We start from the raw sequence: 20,433 nt of genomic DNA, 5'->3' as shown, positions 1-20,433 counted from the left end.
CATTTTGAGGTCAGCAGTCTCTTCTTGAAGTTTAGGAAGTCTTATAATTCCTATACCTGGACGTGACAAGCCTCCATCTTGTCTTCAGGCAGTCAGACATTCTGGTGGCCTTTTTGGTGGACACTCTTACAGCAGTGACATACTACATGAATCAGTTCCAGTAATTCTTTTTTGGCAGAGGAAATAACAGGTGTATGATATCCCAATTCAGCCGTATATAATTATATATAATTTGACTTAAATAGATCTAAAGTTTCCTCTGCTCCAGTCTCCCAATTTGAGGCACTGTGTTGCTCTTAAATGCTATTCCTGGAAGGAATCCGAAAATAATACTTAAGAAGTTAATAAAGAGCTTGAGATAGGCTATAAAAGATGCCAGATAATTTTCTGCACATCTCCAAAATGCTTTTTGGTAGAAAAGAATTCCTGTATTTTCCCAAAAGCTGCTTTTCTTGATATAGACATTCACATGGGGGTATGGTCGGGAAAGTTAGTCAGATGAGAATTTTCTAAAGCTCAGCTAATCATTTATTAAAGCAGTCCCTGGCTTGCCAAACTCATTAATCTCATTAACAGGGAAGGAGGGCTGTGGTGCATGGTTAGCTGAGAGCACTGTGTTAACTAAGCAGCATACTTGGTTCACAAGGGAAAGATTGAAATATTCAGTGTGTCACTGTTTTATCCCTGAAACTGAGGTAACGTGATGAGTCACTTGATCAGCTCATGCCACTGGCTGGATTTGGCCTCAGACTCTGAGGGGTCATGGAGCTGCCAGACACAGGTCTGACTGGAGCCACTGGTTTTTCCAGGTGTTCCCAGAAAGTGTGAATCTCTGGAGAGGAGAGGATTAGGCATCACCACTTGGTTCACCTTGAGAAGCAAGTGGTGGCGTTCCCTTAGTGCCACATGGCCCCTATGCTTGGTCCCTGGATAAAGGAATCCTGGCAGAAATGTCCCAGCTGCCACTTCCTGAATAATCTCTTTGCCTGTGTCTCGGGAAAATGCAGGAGCTGCCTCATTCCCTGCCTGTCCTGTGGGAGACCTCAGCTGTGCTTGATGGTACTCTGAGAGAACAGCCACACTTCAGTGTCTGCAGTTGGGTCCAGGCACTTCTGGCAAAACTGATAACCTCCTGTGCCACTTCCACATGGCACAAGGACAATATGCGTGGTGTCCTGCATTCATTACATGCATAATATAGCATTTCTGTGCAAATGCCAGAGCACCCCTGTGCTCCTCAAGCCTTCACATAGTAGTCCCCAAGGTCCAATCCTGCCTAGATCAGTAACTGTTAGTATCAGTGACCACCTTGCCTCTCTGAAATAAGCTTTTCCCTTGGTTCTATCCATGCTGTGTTTTCCTCTTCAGCTGGGATTTATAGCCTTCATTGTGCTTTACAGTTCACTGCAGACAGTGTGTCACTGCAGACAGTGATAACTTGTTGAATTTAATATTCACTGTTTTATCAGACTCTTCACTTTCATTTGGTTCTGAATCCTGAACATGCAGTCTCTGCTTACTCTTGCTTTTCAGGTCTGCAGCTGTCTCCAGCCTGACCTTGTCTCTTCATGCCTGTTGTTACACACAGTTGATGCATTTATTGCTCTGTCTGCTTCAAGCTCCAGTGCTTTAGTCTATGCCTTGCCACCCCCCCCCCCCCCCCCCCCCCAATTCTAAAGATATCTCCTGTCATTTCACTTTCTTTTGCCAATTTTCATCTCCTTTTCATCTCTGCTTTCTGGAGTGGGTAGGTTATTTTTGCTGACTCCATTTTCTCTCTTCTCTACATTACTTCTAAATCTCCTGCAACCTGGCTGCAGCCCTTTGTACTTACTTTGACCTGGGCTAAGACACCTTCTCCAGCTTCTTCCAACTGAATGCAAGCTTCCTGATTGTCATCCTGCTTATCATTCTGCTTCTTATATTTGCTCTGATATTTTATCCTTACTCTTTTTTTCCCTTCTTTCTTGCATTTTCCCTTCTTTTCTACTGCTTCTTGATATCTCTTTGTCCTCAGTCTTCTCATTCCTCACTAACCTTCCCCAAGTCCACCAGACCCTTCTGCAGATGTGTTCGCTTTCTCTTCTGCTTTGCTGTCTTGAATGTTTCCTTGTATTTCCTCTTTTTCCCTGTTTCCCTGTGTATTCTCTTTTCCACCTGCTCTGAGTGAGGTGTGTGGTAGCACCAACATTTTCCATACTGAACCCGATTCCCTTTTTCCAGTGTTAATGTGAGTGCTCTCAGACATTGCTGCCTGCAGCACAAGGAGGGAAGCAACAAAGGGCATGTGGGGGAGTTTTGGCCATATCCCTGTGGGTGGATGGAGTGCCTCACTCTCTAGAAGGCTGACATTGCTCACTGACTTTTCCTCAGCTACACAAGGGTGTAACAGCAGTCCCCTGCATCTTCTTAATGCATCAGGTCTTATTGCATCAGGTCCAGGCTGCAGCTCTCCTGTCAGCTGCTAGATAAACATTACATGTTGAGATCCCTCTCTTCCCTGGGAATGTGAAAAACTTGAGAGTTTGGCCCCTTTTTCTCCACACCTCCCACATGGTGCAATTTGTCTCAGTGCTACTTGCCAGCCCTGGGAAGAGCTCTGTGATTTGGATCCACTCCTTCCTGCATCTCTGGAGTTTGGCAGAGCAGGCAGCACTAACTGGGCACCAGTGCAGAATGTGCTGGTCCAGGCACTGTGTGTTGCCTGAGCTGTAAAGAGGAGGTGTGATGCCACTGAAATGGGGAGTGAGGTGGCTTATTCTGCAGTGGGATTTTCATGAACTCAGGATCTGGCCCCTTGGCTGACCTGCTGTTTAAGTGGAGCATGGCCATCCCTAAAATACCTCTTCCTTATGTTTGAACCTGCCCCAGAAGCTGTGAATCATCACACCATTGTGTTAGGGCTTCTATAGCATAAGGATGCTACATTTGAGCCTTCAGCCCCATCATGCTGTGTTTTTCTTTGTGACTGTAAGCGATGAAAAAGCAAATTTAATTCTGCTGCCAATATCCGTGCTTACATACATTGAGAAGTGTTGCACCCTAGCACCTGAAACAGATGGACAATTTTATCTATGTGGGGAGAAAGATACTGTGATAAAAATGCAGTAGCTCCCTCTTCAAGCAGTGCCAAGGCATCTGATACTCATGTTTTTGTCTTCTAGCTGAGGTGGAAGGGTTGCAGGTCACTGTGCCGGAGAAGAAGAAGGTGGCCATGTTATTTCAGCCTGCTCTGCTTCGCTGCCATTTCTCTACTTCTTCCACCCAACCAGCTGTGGTACAGTGGAGGTACAAATCCTACTGCCAGGACCGGATGGGAGAAGCTCTGGGTATGGTGACTTCTGGTTTGCAAACAATGAGCAAGAGGAACCTGGACTGGGATCCCTACCTGGACTGTGTGGACAGCAGGAGGACAGTCCGTGTCGTGGCCTCCAAGCAGGGATCTGCCATCACCATAGGAGACTTCTATAAGGAAAGAGACGTCAGCATTGTCCATGGTAACTCTCCTACCCCAGTGATACCTGGTGAGGGCTGGAATGGACCCTCAGCAATTTGGGATATTGGAGTCTAGCAGGAATTGTTCACTTGATTCCCTCAGAAAAGACTGTGGGAAGGGAGCTGTTGTAAGTCAGACATTTAGGATTCAGCTAACCAGTCCTAGACCCAAAATTTCCTTTGGCACTTCCCTTCAATTGACTCCACATAGGTCTTCAAATATAGTATCCTTTTTTCCCCCTCCATGGAGTGAAAGCTGAAAGCTTTTTCCCCTGACTTCTGCATATTGCTGTGTATATAGATTTTCCTTAGCAAAGGGGCGGCAGCAAGAGATACAAATTCAGTCTCTGCAGGATAGGTGTTTCTTCCTTGTAAATGCCACTGATGTTTTCCTAGTTCTGAAATATCAAGATTGTCCTACACCTCATGTTTGTTCAGCCACAGACTTCACCAGCTTACTCTGTCATGAACTTAAACCCACACAGCTTTAAGTGAGAGTGAAAGCAAGAGATTTCTGTGAGGTGAAGGCAGAGCGAAAGGAAGAGATTTTTCTGGGGTTAAGTCTGGTTGGGTGGAGATGAGGGACGGCGAGGTCCTTAAACATTTTTGTCTGTAAGGTTGTGTGAGAGACCTTGTCCCTCAAAAGTCCAAGGTGTCTGATTGACTAGGGGGACCACCTAGCCAGAAGTGGAAACTCCTTGGTGTGAAGAGCATGTGAACAGTCTCATAAGAGGGAGTGTTTTCCTTTGCCTCTGTATAATCTCTTCACAAATGACTGAGGTACTGTAGAGGACACACTGTCTAAGCCCTTCTTCCCTCACATGAATGTGTTGGGACCTGTGCCCTAGGTGACAGGAAGGACAGAGATACATTCATGACCCCTTCTGCCCTTGGCACTTGCAGGGTAAGCTGCCTCTGCAGCATTATCTGTTTTCCCACCTACAGCCAGAAGTCCTGACTGGTTGTTTTTTCCTGAATACTGTGATATTCTTGATAAGGTTAACCCTTCTTCTTAAAAAGGAAATTAAATGGATTTGGGACACAGAGATGTACCCAGAGCATTCAACACTTCTTTCTTCCTGTAAGTGTTGGAGGAAAACCTGACTTTTCTTTTTTGCCTTCCAGATGCAGACCTGCAAATCGGGAAGTTGATGTGGGGAGACAGTGGCCTCTATTACTGCCTTATTATCACACCTGATGATGTGGAGGGCAAGAATGAAGAATCAGTGGAGCTGCTTGTTCTTGGTGAGGCCTCTTGTCAGGCTGCTTTTTCGGCAGATACCTGATGCATCTTTCCTCCTGCTCTCTTGCTGTCTCTCCATCCCTGTGCACTGTATTACTATGGGTGTAAGAGCTATGTAAAACAGTCCCTGCAGCACTGTCACCATTGCCTTGCACCTTGTGCAGTCATTCACACCTAGGCAAAGTGGGTGGCAAATGCTACCAAACCAGAATAGTAATGTTTACACCCACACTGCTCACACGTTACACAGGCGTAAATGACTGCAGAGAGTGCAGGGCTATGGAAAGGCAGAACCCTTGTTTTTAAGGGATAAAACAAAAAATCTGCAGCAAAATGAGCACTTGAGACAGAGCCTTTTAACAGCAGACACCCAGAACACATCAGATCCTGTGATTTTTGCAGTCCTCATCCCACTCTTCTGACCTGTGAGGCTGTCAAGAAGCACTGTGTTGAATGTGTCAGTTTGGGAGATTTTTTTTGTGTGCCTGATGACACTTGTCCAGTTAGAGGTGCAGTTTCACAGTCGTCCTAATCAGGTCTGACCTGGTGCTGCCACTGACAGGACCTACCCTCTCTGTGGTGTGTGTGCTTGGCTCTGTTTCTGTTAAGTTCCCTTGAGCAGTGTGCTGAGCAGGATCAGTTTATTCACTGTTTGCAGGGTTTACTTTCAGTGGTGGCTTCCATGGTGCAGCTCACTGTAAAGGTCAGAAAAGCAGCCATTCCAGCTAGAGGAGGAAAGCAGAGTGGAATGGGCCTTTCAGGGGCTTTTGTTGACACACCTGGAAACAGCTGTAGCACTTCAACCCTAGATGTCCCAGGAGACCAAGCTGAGTTTTTCCCAATTTACCTTAAGACCTCACCATGGCTCTTGTGTGTACAGATCTGTGCATCCTGTGATGGAAATATTAAAAAGCTTGGGTTGATAGTGTGTAGGTGTTCTGTGGAGGTATACAATAGGACACATCTGTCAAGTGTTCCCTTGATGTCCTGCCAATGGTCAGAGTTTAATTGGTGTTTATATTTGGAGCTGTAGTTATCATCACCAAGTAAACCAGACTGAATGGATGAGTGACTGTCACAGTGCCATTGCCTCTCCTTACCCCTTTAATATCAGCCAAACAACGGACAGTTGGAGTGGAAGGTCAGAAAGTGGAAGGTCAGTCTGGTCACTACAGAAAACAGTGTCACACGCCTGTGTAAATCCACAGTGTGTCTGTGTATCATCTGCCACTTAGTAACATGCCCAGGATCAACCTGTCTGAGTTCAGGTGAGACTATCTTTGCCAGGTGGCAGTAGCAGATGTTAAAATCCTCTCCTGGGGTCCTGTGTCTCTGTAGTGATGAGCTGCTGAATTTCTGTCCCTTTTTCACCTTCCTGTCTAGGATTTGGTGTCTTCCTCTTGTATAGCTACAACTGTGCTCAGACACCAGTGATGAAATACTGCCATGGTAACAGGAAGAATTGGTTTTTTAGTGTGTACAGAAGGCTGTGGGAAGAAAACACAGACATCCCCTCCTCTGGAGCTGGCTTGATGTCTCTGCCCCCAGTTCATTGTGGTTATGTTGGGGGGCACGTAGCTTAGGCTGCATCATCCTTGACCACATCTGCTTTTCTGTTCTACCTCTGGGCCTGAGCTTGCCCTTTATGTAGCTCTCTGCCAAGTTTGGCAGCAGCATGAAAGCAGACTTGTCGTGGGCTTCCTTCTGCCTCATGCTGTTAGGCAGCTCCTGTATATTGCTTTTCTTGGGCAGAGGCAACATTCCAGCTTTTGGTGCAATTCCAGGGTTACCTACCTGTTTTCCTCCTTCCCTCTCTTCCCCTTCCCACCTTTTTCTTTTCTTTTGCCTTTGCTGTTATTTTTTCTTTGTTTTCCTTTAATTCTCCCTATTGATGGCTAAACGATGAAGCAGCCAGTGATGAAAATACCATTCCTTAATATTCTGCATATTCTGGGATATTTTTGTTCCCATTGCTTGGAGGGAGGCACTGAACACAGATATAGGTTGTAGCAATTTTACAGTCCTAGACGACGTGGTAAAAGGTTTGCTGTTCTGGTGCTCTTTGGGTGGAACCCAGTCTCGCTGTTACAGAGGTTGGAGCAGCAGAGGGATAGTGAGAGATGCTACAATTCCCAGAGCACATTGCTGTTTGCTCCCTGCTGACAGTGGTCTCTCAGATACAATTTACATTGCTTATTTTGGGGTTGCTGCATGATTTCAGCATAAATTAGAATTTTGAATGGAGCAGAGGTTCTACCCACTCACGTTACCCTTGGGGTGACAGAAAATTCAGAATGGAAAAGGAAATAGGAAAATATCCCTTCTAGCAGTTTCATATTAATGCCAGGATGAAAGGGTAGTTTAATACCATGTTGAAATCATGAAACGACTGAGAAGCAAAAAAGGTAGATATCATACTAATAGCATCAATAAATTAATGGAAGTTTGTTTAGCTAAAAGTGCAGGGTCCTGCTTTTATACAGTGAATCATACCATGAAAAAATTATCAAAAGGCACTTTATCACGACTTAAAGCAAAATATAAAACCTGGGCAAATTACAGTATTTCCTTTTTTTCTTAGGAAAGTGATCAGAGAGGTCTTCAGTGACTTCTTAAATAGCCAGGGAGCCCAGGTCATGATGGGATTGCAGGTTGGGTTTTGTTACCTGGATGTGTCATGTTGACACACAGAGCTGCTGGTCAGCTCTGGAGAGCATCAGAGAATCACATGTGCTGTCCTCATGCCACGCTTATTTCAGAAAAGCATACAAGCATATATTTATATCCAGTTGTGCTCAGCAAAGCTGATTGGATTTGTAAAGCGTACCTGATGTTAGGCATGTGCTTATTACGTACTTTGCTGAAAAGACCATTCAGTTTCTTTTGCTTATTCAGGGAGACCTGAACTTTCTCTAAGGGAATCAGTGCAGGTGAGGAAAGAGAAGTGGTAACCTCTGTCTCAGAAACACAGCAGATTGAATGGTGGTGAACCTCCTCTAGAGTAAGGAGAGAATTTAAATAAAAAATAACATTACACATATATTATATTTTAAAAATATATTTGAGACCTTATTATTCTTTGCAACTGTCTGAAAGGAGGTTGTAGCAAGGTAGGGGCTCATCCTCAAGCTGTGCTGGGAGGGGTTCAGGTTGGACATCAGAAGGAATTTCTTCACAGAAAGGTTAGTTAAACATTGGAATGGGGTGCCCAGGGAGGTGTTGAAGTCATTGTCTCTGAGGTGTTTAAGGAAAGACTGGATGTGGCACTCTCTTCCATGGTCTGGTGGTGTTTGGCCACAAGTTAGGCTGAATGAGCTCAGAGGTCTTTTTCAACCTAAAAGATTCTGTGATTCTCTGATATATGTGCATTTTGATGGCATTTGGAGTCTCCAAACAGGATGTAGTGTGCTGGAAACTGTATGAACTCTGCTTCTGCTGCAGACTACTCCAGAGCTTAGCAATTCCACAGCAGGAATCAAGTGATACTCCCTGCACTCATGTATTTTATTAGAAAAGGAGAACCTTTGCTGACAGTACAGCTGTGCTAATGAATCCCTTTGAAACTTCAAACATTTTATTTTTTAAACTTTTTAATGTGATTGGATCTAAAAGACTGAATCTCTAATTGAGGAAAGTCTACATTTCTGTCATAGTAGCTGGCAGCTAATGTCCTGTTTCTTGAAACACAGACAGTGCTATTAATCATATTGTTATTTGTAGCCCCTGTGTGTTGCTTTTTTATATGAGAATGTCAATGGGCTTCAGTAAAATAACTCATTGCAGCCTTTCTGAAGGGAACTGCACGTGTACCAGTGCAGGGGTGCAGCATGCCTGGAGTAACCTTCAAACCAGAAGTATAGTGCAGTGTCAGTGTCATCCTGGCTTCGTGTCACAGCTCACATCAGGAAGCAGTCCAGCTTCATTGCATGCCTTGCATACAACCCAATAAGCTTCCCAAGAGCCAGAATTTACTAACTAAGTGCAGGGACCTATAGAAGCTCCCTTCCCAAGCTGGAACAGCTACAGAGCAGTGCCTGTACATACAGTTTAGCACAACTGGGCACCCTGGAACGCATAGGTTGTGCAAGCTCGGTGATGTTTGCATTCTGAGATTTTCCATAGCTCAGACATGCTTCACAAAACAGTGGCTCCGTTCACCGGGACCTGTCGAGTTTCTGGAAGAGGCCAGAAACTACTCCACTAATGCCAGTTGTTGGTTTGATGCCTTGGTTAGTGATCTGTGCACTTTGCTAGACAGATATTGCCAGCTTTCTTGGCCATCCAATTCAGCAGATTTATATAAACTGCATATCAGTGAAATATTATTTGATGGTTAATCATAGAATCATTAAGGTTGGAGAAGACCTTCAAGATCACTGACTGTAGCACTAAGTGCCATGTCCAGTTGTTTCTTGAACACTTCCAGGGATGATGACTCCACCACTTTCCTGGACAGCCCAGGGAGCCCATTCCAGTGCTTAGCCACCCTTTCAGTGACAAAATTCTTCCTGATGTCCAACCTGAAGCTATCCTGGCACAGCTTGAGGCCATTTCCTTTTATTCTATCACTTCTTCCCTGAGAGCAGACCCACCTTTCCACACCCTCCTTTCAGGCAGTAGTAGAGAGTGGTAAGGTCCCTGCTGAGCCTCCTTTTCTCCAGGTTAAATACCCTCAGTCACTCCTCATCAGACTTATGCTCCAGACCCTTCCCCAGCTCCATTCTCTTCTCTGCACTCACTGCAGCCCCTCAATGCCTTTCTCAGAGTGAGGGGCCCAAACATAAACACAGGGCTTGAGGGGCCTCACCAACGCTGAGTACAGGAGGAAAATCACTGCCTTGCTCCTGCTGGCCTCACTATTCCTGATCCAAACCAGGATGCCATTGGCCTCCTTGCCCACCTGGGCACACTCTGGCTGATGTTCAGCTGGTGTTGACCAGCACCCCAGGTCCTCTTTCATTGCACAGTTTTTCAGCCACTCTTCCCCAGCCTGTGGCACTTGCAGCTCCTCCAGGAAAATTCTGTGGGAGATACTCCCAAAGGCTTTATTAGGTCCAGGAAGACACATCCACACATTTCTTTCATCCTCTGGGTGGGTCACCTGGTCATAAAAGGAGGTCAGTTGGTCAAAGAGGACTTGCCTTTCCTAAACCCAGGATCCTTCTGATCCTCTGGTTGTCCTCTATGTGCCCTGTGGTCACACTCAAGATCATCTATTCTGTAACCTTCCTGAGCACCAAGGTCAGTCTGACAGACCTGAAATTCCCCAAGTAAGAAGCTGAAGCTTCTCCCATTTGTTGTTTTTAATAACAACAATTGGTACTTGATGTTTGTGTTGATTTCTAGAGACAATTGGCAACTAACATTGGTAAACTGACATCTTCTGCAGTTTATATAATCAGCCAGTATCCATATAACCTAAACCCAAAATTTAAGAAGTCTCACACCCATAGTAATAGTAGTAAAGAATGTAAAGAATGTAGATACATATACACACAGCATATTGTACAGTAATTAATGTACTAATAGAGACATGTGTTGACTTTCCGTGAGGATAAATCTCCACTGGGACACGTGTGTATGGTGTGCAATGCTAATAAGGCAGTTCTTACTCAGCAAAGTGACTCAATAGCTGGTATAAATATAGCCAGGTTTGGAGTCTCTTCTATGCCAGGAGAGACTGTATAATAAAATTTGACATGATTTCAGAGATTGAAAAGTTCTTGGCAGAATTTTTCCTTGCATGATGTTGGTTTTAGGATTTTGCTCTGATTTGCTGAAAAGCTGCCAGTAGCATCCGAGCCAGTGCTCGGTCACAGGAGTTGGCAGAGTTGTGCTGGTGGCCTTGTGTTGGGGATGTGTTGGCCCACATCTCAGCTGGGAAAAGCAGCTCCAGAGAGGGCTCAGCAACCTTGAGCTTTGTGACCAGAGGTGGGTAGTGCCAGCAGGCGAAGGAAGTGATTGCACACTTCCTCTTAAAAATCCTGAACAAGTGTTGATGCACTGGCCCAGACCGCTGTGCTGCTGCCGTTGTAACCTGCTTCCAGTCCCCCTCATCCTAGCCCAGCCTACTCCTGGTTATTTATTTCACACCGATTAGAAGTGCTACTTGTTGCCAGGGTTTTTTACCCCTGTTTTCCTCTTTATTTGCCAGAGACAGCCACACGCTGGCTGCTCACAAAGGAGCCCGGTGTGATTAAAAGACCGCGGTTACTAAGGTAGCCATGGCAACAGCCTCCTCGGAGGTCTTTGTTGCCTGCTGAAACTTTGATCTCCAAAAGGGGCTGCTGCTGTTTCTCCGTCCAATTGAAGAGAAGGATGGGAAGAAAGGATAAAGTTTACTCCAAGCATAGGGAGCACACAGGAACGCTTTGCAGAGCCATGCTCCCCCAATAAATCTCACAGCAGCTGCCTTGGAAAAGTGTCTGATTTACAAGGGCTGCACTTCCTCTCCTGTGCTTTCCAGCCTCTCCTCAGGCCAGTCTCCCTTGCCAGGGGCCTCTTGCTGTGGCATGGCTTGGCAAAGCTTTCCACCACTGAGAAGGAAATAATTCCCTCTCTAGTTGCTGTGTCCTGTGATCCCACTGCAGCAGGTTGGGCTGTGGAAGCAGCCTTCAAACAGGAAAACAGTTCAGCAGTGACTGCCATAGTTACCCAATATTTATCACATTTATGCGACTGCCAGTATTTGCCATGTTCCCGTATTTACCCAATTGCCATGTTTCTGACTGCACCTGCGCCTACTTTATTCATGCCATCAGTTCTTTTCAGCTGCACCACTTACCCTAATTATTTTTGTGTCTCTTCTCTGCAGACTCTCTGCTAATTGTGTGCTTGACTCCAGGTCTTCCCTGCACCGCTGCTATTTGCTCACTGCTCTGTCGCCTGCCTGCCTCCTGTGTATTAACTCCTGTCCTCGCTGGCCTCTGCTGTGTGTCTGCACCTCTTGGAGCTGCTCTGCATCCCCTCAGCTTTTCCTCTCCCATTCCTCCTCCTGTGCTCTGCCAGTGCAGATGGGGTGCTTGCAAGCTCCGTTGCATTTCAAGGCTGGCTGGGGCCTGGGGCGTGTGAGGTGCCTGGTGAGAGGCCACTGTGGGCAGGTAAAACCCTTCAGCAGCGTGGTGGGGATAACGATGGCACATGTCCCAGATCCTTGCAGAATGAGGACAAGCTCCTAGCTCTGACACAGTCACCCGGGACAACCCTGGAAAATGGGGCCATTGTCTATTCCCTCTGTCCCCTCGGTGGTGGGAGCTTGCACAGAGGACACAAAGCTCTTGTGGGTGGGGGCACAGATCTGTGACTCAGCAGTGGTGCCCATCCATGGCCTGGAGTGCCTGCAGCCCTTTCCCAGGTGGGCAGAGCTGCTGTGTAGAGGTGGTGTGGCCAGATGATCTCTTGGCAGGATGTTTTATTTAATTGTTTCTTCCCCACCAATTGCTATTTAGCCCCAGCATCCACTTTAAAACTTCCTTGAAAGAAACGAGAGAGAAGGGGGTGAGTTTAAAGCCCATGGAAGGAGCATCCTAGGCATGGAGAGATGGGTGGATACTCTGCCTCATGCCTGCTCTTATTGCCATGGGTCCAAAAGAACACCCTGCTCTCTGTTTTGAGAAGTGTGTGACCTACCAGGGCACTGCCCTGGGATCCCCTTTGTGGCCACCACCTGGCTCTGAGCTGTGCCCATGTGTGGGGCAGGCTTGCAGAGGGCAGGAGGTGATAGCCAGTGGCAGTGCTGCCCCCCTGAGCTGCCCTCAGTGCCCGCTGGCTGGCAGGACAGGGGGATTTTTGCTCCACTTGTTGCTGGCAGCAGCAGCAGAGGGGAGAAAGTCACCCTCAATGAGGGACAGTGGTGGGAGCCTCCTGTTGCTGGGGCAACCATGGGCAGCCTCAGCCTGTTGTCTTCCCTGAAGGAATGGTGTGGGGAAGGGTTAATCAGGGGATTTATCCAGCCCAGGGCTGGGAGGGGCTGAGCTGTGGAAAGCGGCTGGGGGGATGGCAGTCAAGGGGGGCGCATTGTGCTCACTGGCTGCCACCTGCGCTGGGTGAGGCAGGCAGAGTTCAGGCTGAGCTGTGGTGGGGTTTGCTGCTGCCTTGGGTCTTTCCAGGCTTTCTGCATCCCTGATGGGGGCTCTGGGGCCCCCAGGGCTGTGTGAGTCCTCTTGCCAAGGCAGGGATGCAAATTCCCCAGGCAAATACTCTGACAAGCCAAGTGAGGTTGCACAAGCAGGGAAGTACTGGCTGCTCATGGGTAGCACAGAGGAGCTGCTTTGGTTGTCTTTGTTTTTACCAAGTTCTCAGGCACTGTTATATTAAGGGATGCTTTTTCCTTGTTGGACATGTTTACTCCAAGCATAGGGAGCACACAGGAACGCTTTGCAGAGCCATGCTCCCCCAATAAATCTCACAGCAGCTGCCTTGGAAAGTGTCTGATTTACAAGGGCCGCACTTCCTCTCCTGTGCTTTCCAGCCTCTCCTCAGGCCAGTCTCCCTTGCCAGGGGCCTCTTGCTGTGGCATGGCTTGGCAAAGCTTTCCACCACTGAGAAGGAAATAATTCCCTCTCTAGTTGCTGTGTCCTGTGATCCCACTGCAGCAGGTTGGGCTGTGGAAGATCTTTTGGAGATCAGAAGGTACCCAGCACTAGCAGGGTTCAAAGCTCTCCAGGTAGGTTCAAAATAAAGCAGGCACCCATTTATGAATGACTGTTTGAAAAGGAGTTTCTGCTGTTTACTGATGCCATTTCTTTGCCTTTTTTACCCCAAATAGAAGCCCTAAATTAGCTATGTACCTCCAGCAATTTGTCCAGTGGCATCTGCTCTCACACTAGGGCTGCATGTGAGCTTGTGCAGAGGTAATAACACATGGGAGATGAGCTACATGCTCATGTCTGCCCATATTCTGCATGCATGTGGTTCATGTGGGTGCTGTTCACATATGCACAACAGCCTGCAAAAGAATTGCATATTGTTTAATCAAAATAAGGGATATACTTAATATGCACGTGGAACGTAACACGCTAGTTGTGAGCGTCTTGGACACTTGATCCTTCCAGGAAATGGACTGCAAAGGATGTCATGAAACTCTTTGTAAATGTAGATGAAAATGTTGCAGCAAACTGGTGGCAAGAGTCCTCCCTCAAAGTGGTAAATGGGGAGCAGTTATGTGAAGCATCACCATGCTATCTTTTGCTAAGGATTCTGGACCACTTCATCAGGATGGGCGTTCCTGTGAGTACTAGTCAGCTCTGATGAGTTGCAAGTGGCTGCAAAGCACTGCCTGTAGTCATGGTATACTCATTATGGCTCCAGCAGGCTTCCTTGTGGATTTTTGATCTCTACAGACTCTCTGCTGAAGCACTGAGAAAAAACGGATGGTGGGAATTTGATTGTAATAACCTTCAAGGACAGACTAGATGCCGAGGAACTTGGGATCCAGTCCATCACTGTGTCTGAGTGCTGCGTAGTGCAGGACCTGGAGGGCATGTGGGGAGGTTAAAGGTAGCTTTCTACCACTTTTGCATTGGCTTACCCTTAGCTGCTCCCGTTGTAATGCCCACAATGTGTGTCTCTCTTCAGAGTGCAGCTCTCCTACCATATGCATGTCTTTAAGAATCCCAGCATGATCCTGGGGCTCTATGGGAGAGTTCATAGCACAGATGCTCTTAGGGCTGTTCTGCCAATGCACAGGTGTGTGTAAATTACAGCTGAGCACTGTGCAGGATGTTGGCTGTGTGCTGGAAATATCCCAGACGTTCTGTGCCAAAACAAACAGGCACCAAGCTGCCTTTGGGCTTGGAGTTTGTTTGCTTGTATTTGGTTGTAAGTTATAAATTTGAAGTGGACTTTCCTCTTTTTTTGGTTTTGTGGTTTTTTTTTGTTTTTTTTTTTTTTTTTTTTTTTTTGTTTTTTTTTTTTTTTTTCTGCACAAATCCTTCCCTGGCTGGTTTGCTTCCATTGGGTGTTGGCCTTTGTCACACAGTCTCACCAAGATGCTCGTGCATCTCCAAATAATTAGCACATATGCACAGCATTCCTTCAAGGCTCCTTTCCTGGAGCTGTCAGTGCACTCACAGAGCCCCACATGGAGAGCAGCATCCACGGGTTTTGGAAGCACGTGGCTGATTTATCAATAGCCTTGGGTTAAAGATGTTTCATATCCGTAGAAATGATATCAGTACATTTCAAAAATAAACTGTGTCCTTTTGTTAAAGGGCTGTTGTGCATTTCCAGGAGCTTTTGCATGTGTAGAGCATAACTCCAGGAAGATGTTACCATGTAACCATGCTAAAGGGACTCCTTTTTCTTGTCATTTTGTACCTAGATTGAAGAAGCTCTGTTCCAGATTCTTTCCCCCCAGCTCTGCTGATAAAGATAAAATGCAAGGACACAGAAATGGCAGAAGTGCAGAGGCAGACACCAGGCATCAAGCAGGATGACATCTGTGGTTGATAGGAATTCACATAACGCAGAGTGCAAGTGGGCTGATGAGGAAGGGAACTGGAGGCTAAGGCAGGGGCTGGGGAGTGTGTTTTTCTTGCAGTAACCTCTCTCCTTCTCCTCCTTCTGTCTTTTCTAGGCAGGACAGGGCTGCTTGCTGATCTCTTGCCCAGTTTTGCTGTGGAGATTATGCCAGGTATTCAGTCATTTCACCCTTAATCATCTGTTCCTCTGTCATCTTGTTGTTTATCCTTCTGCAGCATCTCTATGTTGTGTATGTTGCACTTGTATGTGTGTTTTATCCGGGGATTTAAAGAGAAAAACCTATCACTTACTGGGAAAGTGCTGGGTTTGGACCCGAGAGAGCTGATGCTGGGCTATGCTGGGAGCCAGCACAGAGAGATGATTGATATCATGCCAGGATCAGTGTGAGAGCAGAAATGCCAAAGCTGTTCTGGGGACGTTTCCTGTCAAGCTCTCTGCTCTCCCCCTGCTAGCACAGAGGAAAATGTGCTTCAGCCTGGGAGACCCCACAGCCCTGCGTGGCTCTGCAGTCACTCAGCTCCCCAGCCCTGGCCTGTGCTACTGCTCCACCATCACCACAGATGGTAGCACAGGAGGTGCTGGGAATAGAGCAATTGCTAGCACCCCATCAGTGGCACAGCCCCTCTTGTGCTGCATGGCCAGGCCATGTTCTTGGTAACACCAGGTGGCTGCGCCCGACGTGAGTGCTCCGTGCCCATGATAAATCCCTTGCTAGCCAAAACTAGTGAGAGCCACCAGTTCTGGCACTCCTTGTAGAGGAGACAGAGGCTGTGCAACAGATTGTTCTTGAAAGGGAAAAGCTGTGAGAATATTTAGCCCTCGAGTCATCTGATCATTCCCTGGTGGTGCCCGAGGAGCATTTATTTCACATGTTTGTGCAAAAATGCAACTCCACATAAATGTGTGAAGCTATTTTTGAGCCTGTCCCAGAGATGCAAATGGAGAAAAGGCAGACACTCACCCTCCTCCAGTATAACCCAAAGCTCCCTAGAATTCCTGCATGGCAAAAGAGGGATTGGTCTTTTCAGCATAGATAGATAACAGTTGATTCTCTATTGCCTGACACTTTTCTCCCCGTTATTTAGAATTTTATTGAATGAGTATAAAATTGTGGTGTGTAGGCCAGATATCTTTCTGGTACCCTCACTGCATAGGTAGACAAGAAGAAAGTGTAATATGCAGCAGCAAACCACATTTCACACCACAGCTGTTGGTGTTTGCCTGTTACCTGAGTAAAGGAAAGCAGATACTTCTGTGAGCACAAACCAGTTGTCTCCAGACAGCAAGGGACACAGAGCATGTCAGCTTGGTAGTCATTTGAATCCCAGCATTACACAGTTGTATTGGGAACTGGTTGAATCCCAGTTTTGTTTTGTTTTAAAGGAAGAGCCATCAGGCTCTTTTTGCTGTTTTTTTAACCTCATCAGAAAAGGAAATGGTCTCACTTCCTGTGAAGTAAAATCCTGACTCACAGGTCCTTATGGCTGGGACACTGATTTTAAACATCCACTTTATATGCTGAGTGAGTATCCTGCAATGTGCAATGTACACCATCTGACCCCTTTTGTACTCCTAGGATATTTTCAGGGAGACCACAGATACACTTCTAATGGACTCGCTGTCTGTTTTTTCCTCTACCAGGATTTTATCCTTTATGGAGTGGTTGTGAACTGTTCACTAACAGCTCTGGAGATCTGACATCTAAGTTTCACTGGATAGCTGTGGCTGGCCTCTTGTGTCAAGCAGCACAGCTTCACCTCCTTCTCTGTGTCCATGATGGTTGCAGAAAACAAGATGAGAACACAACAGATAAAAAGCCATGAAGATGTTGCTTAGATTGGCATAGATTAGGAAGTACAGGATTGGAAAGGATAGTCTGGCTCTCTATCTTGCATTCTCTCCCCAGCACCATGTAATTTCATTTTCTGTAAGCATAGCAAGCTTAGGAGTGACCTATGGTTTGGTTTTTCTCTTTCCCATTGGCTCACCTTCTTTGATGGGCTTCTTTTAGCTTCTCTCTACGCCACTGATCATCTATTTCTGTCCATTTATGTAAGATCTTTAACTATAATACCTGCTTTTCCTCCTGCATTTATCCTCCTACCATATTTACAGGCAGGAGCTACATCTTCTCTCAGCCTTCTGTTTAATAAAGTAACTCAGAGGCTTCAGCTCCCCTGCTGCCAGGCAGGCTTCAGAGTCCCTTCATCCCTCAAATAAATCCCTGCTTTCCATTGGCTCTGGCCTAAATTCATCTTTTCTGCTGCAAAGATGACCAGAGCTATATAACATCAGAAACTTCAGACGAAGTCAAGTACAGAGAAGGCCTTGTGTGATGGCATTGATATTTTCTTAATATTGTTGGAAATTCTTCCCTTATTGGGCCTAGGATTACATTTGCCATTTTTGGTGGCTGTATTACATGAGTGGTGACAGTAATGATATGTATACTGGATCATTTCTTTTGTTTTTTAGTTCTTCTCAACCAGCAAAGTCCTGTTCAGAACAGAAATTGTTCTTATCTTTGAACCTGTGACACTGAAAGTATTGCTGCATACTTTGAAATTCAGGATAATACTGCATTTCACATTTCCTATTTTAGACCCAAGGACTACTGGCCCTTTGTATAACATGTCCCAGCCTTCAGTGACAATGCATCCCTACTGCTTACTGTCATGATATTTTAGCACATTCTCATTTTCTGTGTCAAGGTAATTTGAAAATATTAAGCAAAACAGCTGCTAAAAGCAGAACTTGACGGACTATGTCAGTAATCTCTCAGCTCTTGCTTTCCCATTCATGAATGCTTCCCTTCTGCCCATTCCTTACTTGTCAGCTGAGTTTTTCTCAGCATATTGTAAGTTCAAGCCCAAAATATTATTCCAGAGGAACCAAAATTAAACGCAAATTTAAATGAAATGCATGTGTGTCAGCCAAAAAATAAATAAAGGATTAAAAAAAAAAGTCACACTTCTGAAGTGTTGATTTGTAGATGCCAGGTCTTTGACTGACATTTTTCAAAGGAAATTTTAAATTCTAGATTTAAAATGGCATTTTTTAAAAAAGGGGAATTGTTTGTAAAAGAGTTAAGGAAAGCTCCAGCAAAGTAAAGAATCATACTTTTGTTCAAACAGAACATTGTGGATGGATCAATAATGACACTTCTTATTTTTGCATTGTATTAAGAACTAGGAAAAATTCTATTTTGAATGGTCCAAGTGAAACAATTTTCCTTGACATTTTAGCTTAGCAACACAGGTGAAGAGTGCACTGTTTTTTCCAGTGTGATTCTTCATGCACATTGCAATCCTTGAATCAATACTTCTTCATCTCAAATAATACTGTACCAGGAGACTCTTTAGTGAATGCTGGACTTCTGTTTGGAAATAGTGGTCTGCTGCTTGTTTTTTCCTCTGAAGTGGGGATAAACCCTTTCCCACTGCAGCTCCACCATGTCTTTATTTGGTTTTTGCCATTTTTCCAATAACCACCTGTGTATACCTGAAGTCTTTTCCCCACCAGCAGTCTTGCTTTGAGATAGGTTTGTGCGTTTCTCTGACTTTAAACCAACTCCAGGCCTTCTGTATGCTCTGAGTCTTGTAATTTCTTGGTCCAGATCTGTTCAGTGATCATTCCCTTAGTCTGTGGAACTCCTGTGTAGCAGTAGGTGCTGCCCTGGCACAGGCTGAGCCCTGCTCCCACCACATTTTCCAGCAGCAATGTTTGAGAAACCTTTTCTCCCTCTCCTTTCCCTTTAAGCCCCATGCTGGCTTTTGTGGGCCAGCTCTTGAGTGCTTTCACTTGTAGGATGTTTTTCAGCTGCTCCCTTTTGGGGCCTGGCACACATCAATCTGAGGCTTCAATGAGGGAGGAAAAAGTGGTTGTTAGGTTTCCTGGCTGGCTGTGGTGCCTGAATAGGATGCTCGTTCGGCACATTCAAAAGAATAATTGCGCGCGTAGGCCTCGCTGCGAAGGGGCAGGCCTGGCTCGTTTACTGGGCTATTTATAGCCTGCTTTTCACCATCGTTTGTCCCATTAAATCCAGAATGTGGGTAGGGAACAAACACATAAGCAGGGCATGAACATGGCCAAGAAGAATGAGTCTTTGATGAGGTCCAAAGGCTACTGGAGCACATCCTGCGGCATTGGCGCAGGTCTGCTGCGGGGTGAAGGGTTTCTGGCCGGGGAGCCAGGGCTCCTGCCTCTGTGCTGCTTATCTCCCAGCTAGCCAGAGATGCTGCTGGAAGGAACCACATTTTGGTAGCTTACTTCTCACTGTCATGTGCCATTTCAGCTTTGACACAAGAGAAGGAGTAGACCTAGTCCTAGACCCACAGGGAGTCAGTCCACTTCTGTCATTCACCTGTGTGTTTTGTCCCCATGCTCTTCGCTAGGAGGATGTTGCTGACGTTCTCTTCTGCAGCAATGTGCAGTCCTGTAAGTATCTCCCTTTCTCCTCTTGTTTTCCAGAGTGGGTCTTTGTGGGCCTGGTGATCCTGGGGGCGTTTCTGTTCTTCCTCCTGGTGGGGATCTGCTGGTGCCAGTGCTGCCCACACAGTTGTTGCTGTTACGTCCGCTGCCCCTGCTGTCCTGAGTCCTGCTGCTGTCCCCGGGCACGTGAGTGACTCTGTCCAAACCTGGTGCAAATCTGCCCTGCTACTTCTGCTCCCTGGCAGAACAGGAGGAGAATCTGCTAATATTGCTTCCTTTGCCCTGAGCACTTCGCTTGGCTAAAGAACTGGTTCTTAGGGAGTGAAGCATCTGACCTATTACTCAATGGTTGAATGCTCAAAGTTAATTACAAATGTAATTCCCCAAGCCCTCCCTGCCTTGGCAGCTGTGCCTGCTTTTCCAAAGTGTCATGCTCCCATTCCAAAGTTGTTGTTGTTCTGTCAGTGATTGTTGTGGGTCAGAGCTGAGAGCATCCTGGGAAGTTTCTTCCTGGCAATGCAAATCAGCTGTCCTCTACAACAGTGCAAAATCCTTGCAACCCAGTAAGGTTCCTGGTCAGGCTCAGTTAGATCTGTCAAGTTCCACGAGTCGTCAATTATTTTTAAAGCTGAGCTGCCACTAAATCATGGCAGCAGTAATGCTGGCTATAACACCCTGAGGGTCTTTCTGGGCATCTCGCAGTGCCATTATTATTATATGCCCTATTATTATACGCAGTGCATATTTTAAACTCCCCTCAATACCCTTTGAGGCTTAGAGAA

The 20,433-nt window shown here is 46.1% G+C and overlaps 1 protein-coding gene across 5 annotated transcripts in view; it reads left to right on the top strand.

Annotated features, from left to right (window-relative positions):
• ILDR2 (immunoglobulin like domain containing receptor 2) overlaps nucleotides 1-20,433 on the top strand; it is a 40,570-nt gene that overhangs the window by 5,779 nt on the left and 14,358 nt on the right. For 3 of the 5 annotated variants that reach the window (XM_072923782.1, XM_030263489.4, XM_030263510.4), the window contains exons 2-5: nucleotides 3,165-3,497; nucleotides 4,621-4,740; nucleotides 15,315-15,371; nucleotides 19,691-19,837. In XM_072923782.1, the coding sequence (XP_072779883.1) occupies nucleotides 3,165-3,497; nucleotides 4,621-4,740; nucleotides 15,315-15,371; nucleotides 19,691-19,837 (657 nt within the window). The remainder of the gene's footprint in view (nucleotides 1-3,164; nucleotides 3,498-4,620; nucleotides 4,741-15,314; nucleotides 15,372-19,690; nucleotides 19,838-20,433) is intronic. The other 2 variants (XM_030263501.4, XM_030263498.4) reach the window with 1 other exon arrangement.

Source organism: Taeniopygia guttata, chromosome 1 (assembly GCF_048771995.1).
Source record: "Taeniopygia guttata chromosome 1, bTaeGut7.mat, whole genome shotgun sequence".
In the NCBI taxonomy this organism is placed as follows: domain Eukaryota; kingdom Metazoa; phylum Chordata; class Aves; order Passeriformes; family Estrildidae; genus Taeniopygia; species Taeniopygia guttata.
The sequence above is the reverse complement of the archived record's forward strand: the minus strand, read 5'-3'. Positions and strand labels throughout refer to the sequence as shown.